Genomic DNA, 1598 nt, shown 5'->3' with positions numbered 1-1598 from the left:
CTGCCACACCCCCTCGCTATGTTAAAGTGTCCCCTTTCCCTTGACCTACCTCTCCCCAGTCACAATCACTGGGATATGCCCTGGTAATGGGCATCCTAAAGACGAGGCAAAGAAAGTGCAGGAACCCCTAACGGACCACACACACACAGAGCTGTCCCACTAACTAGATCTGTTTGCTTTCAAATTCAGAGGTTTTTCAACTCTATTAGGCTACACACACTCATGGCAATTCACACACAGACACACACACACACACACACACACACACACACGCACACACGCACACACGCGCGCGCGCGCACGCGCGCGCATCCTAAAGACGAAGCAAAGAAAGTGCAGGAACCCTTAACGGAACACACACACACACACACATGCACACACACACACACACACACACACGCACACACACACGCACACACGCGCGCACACAAGCACACACGCACACACATGCACACACGCACACACACACACACATGCACACACACACACACGCGCGTGCACACACGCACGCTTCCCCCGCCAAGAGAGGAGACCACTGGCAGGAGACAAGAGCAGGTTTATTAGGGCTCTGGGCTCCGGGATGCCTAAGGTCTGATTTTAACTCGGCTGGTTCTCGAGGCCCAAGGAGCAGGCCAGGGCAGTGAGAAGTGGTGACTCAATGCTAAAGCCAATTTTTTTCTCATTTCAGAGTCTCTGCCCAGAGACCTTGGGAGTTGGTTCTGGGAGGGCCTGGGCATACAGAGGGGCCTCTCCTGTCCCCTGGGGTCTCGGAGTTCTTGCCAGGATTGGGGAAATTATCTGGGGGCAGGGAGCCTCGAATGCACAGCCTTCATTTCAGTAATGACCATTTAATTTGTTCCTTGGCAGACTGAAGAACCTGGGGTGGGGAGGAAGGTTGAGAGGAAGAATTCAGGGGAATGTCAACGCCTGGGGAGGGCGGGGGGCTCCAGCCCACCTCCCCTGTGTCCCTGCAACTCCTGGTCACTAGGTGGCAGCAGCTCATCTCTGCCTGACTTAAGCAGGGGCTAGGGCGCCAGAGGAAAGAGCAGTCCAAACTGGCTGCAGGCAGCTCCCAGCCCAGGCCCAGGCCTGCCCAGCCCTCTGGTGTCTGCATCTGCAGTGGTGGGTGTGGCAACAGGCTCTGCCATTCCCATACCGTGTCGTGCTAGCTCCTGCCCACAGTGCCACGTCCAGGCAGAAACTGGGCCCGGCCTGACGCTGCCTAAGCTCAGACACCTCAGCAAAACTCTAGGTCTGCCCTTGGCTGGCAGTGTGTCTGTCCTCCACCCCCACCCCCACCCTCTGCTGATGTGGCACAGCTGGCCAGCAGTGGCTGGCCAGACACAGCCACGGGACACCTGCACCCGGATCGTGCGCGCTCACCTGCAGCTGAGGAAACAACCGCAGGCCAGTGCATACGCAAACCCGTACCAAGGCGCACACACAGCCCCAACACGGTGGTGACCCCACGTATGCCTCTGCGATCGTCCCTCCTGCCACCCAGCCTCATCCCCTTCTGAAGGCTCGTCCCATAATGTGTGTCCCTTCTTCCTGCAGTCTCCCTTCCTCTCTCAGGGACAGCATGGCCGGGCGGGGGG

The 1598-nt window shown here is 58.2% G+C and overlaps 1 protein-coding gene across 1 annotated transcript in view; it reads right to left on the bottom strand.

The window, feature by feature from the left end:
• Positions 1-536: 536 nt before the first annotated feature.
• Positions 537-1598, bottom strand: part of COPZ2 (coatomer protein complex subunit zeta 2) — a gene marked incomplete at its 5' end in the record, with an annotated part of 8512 nt that continues 7450 nt past the window's right edge. The window contains one exon of the mRNA XM_015570782.1: positions 537-877. Coding sequence (XP_015426268.1) covers positions 830-877 — 48 coding nt within the window. The remainder of the gene's footprint in view (positions 878-1598) is intronic.

The sequence above is a fragment of the Myotis davidii genome, unplaced genomic scaffold (assembly GCF_000327345.1).
Source record: "Myotis davidii unplaced genomic scaffold, ASM32734v1 scaffold327, whole genome shotgun sequence".
NCBI classification, from domain to species: Eukaryota; Metazoa; Chordata; class Mammalia; order Chiroptera; family Vespertilionidae; genus Myotis; species Myotis davidii.
This window is presented reverse-complemented; position numbering and strand designations above follow the sequence as displayed.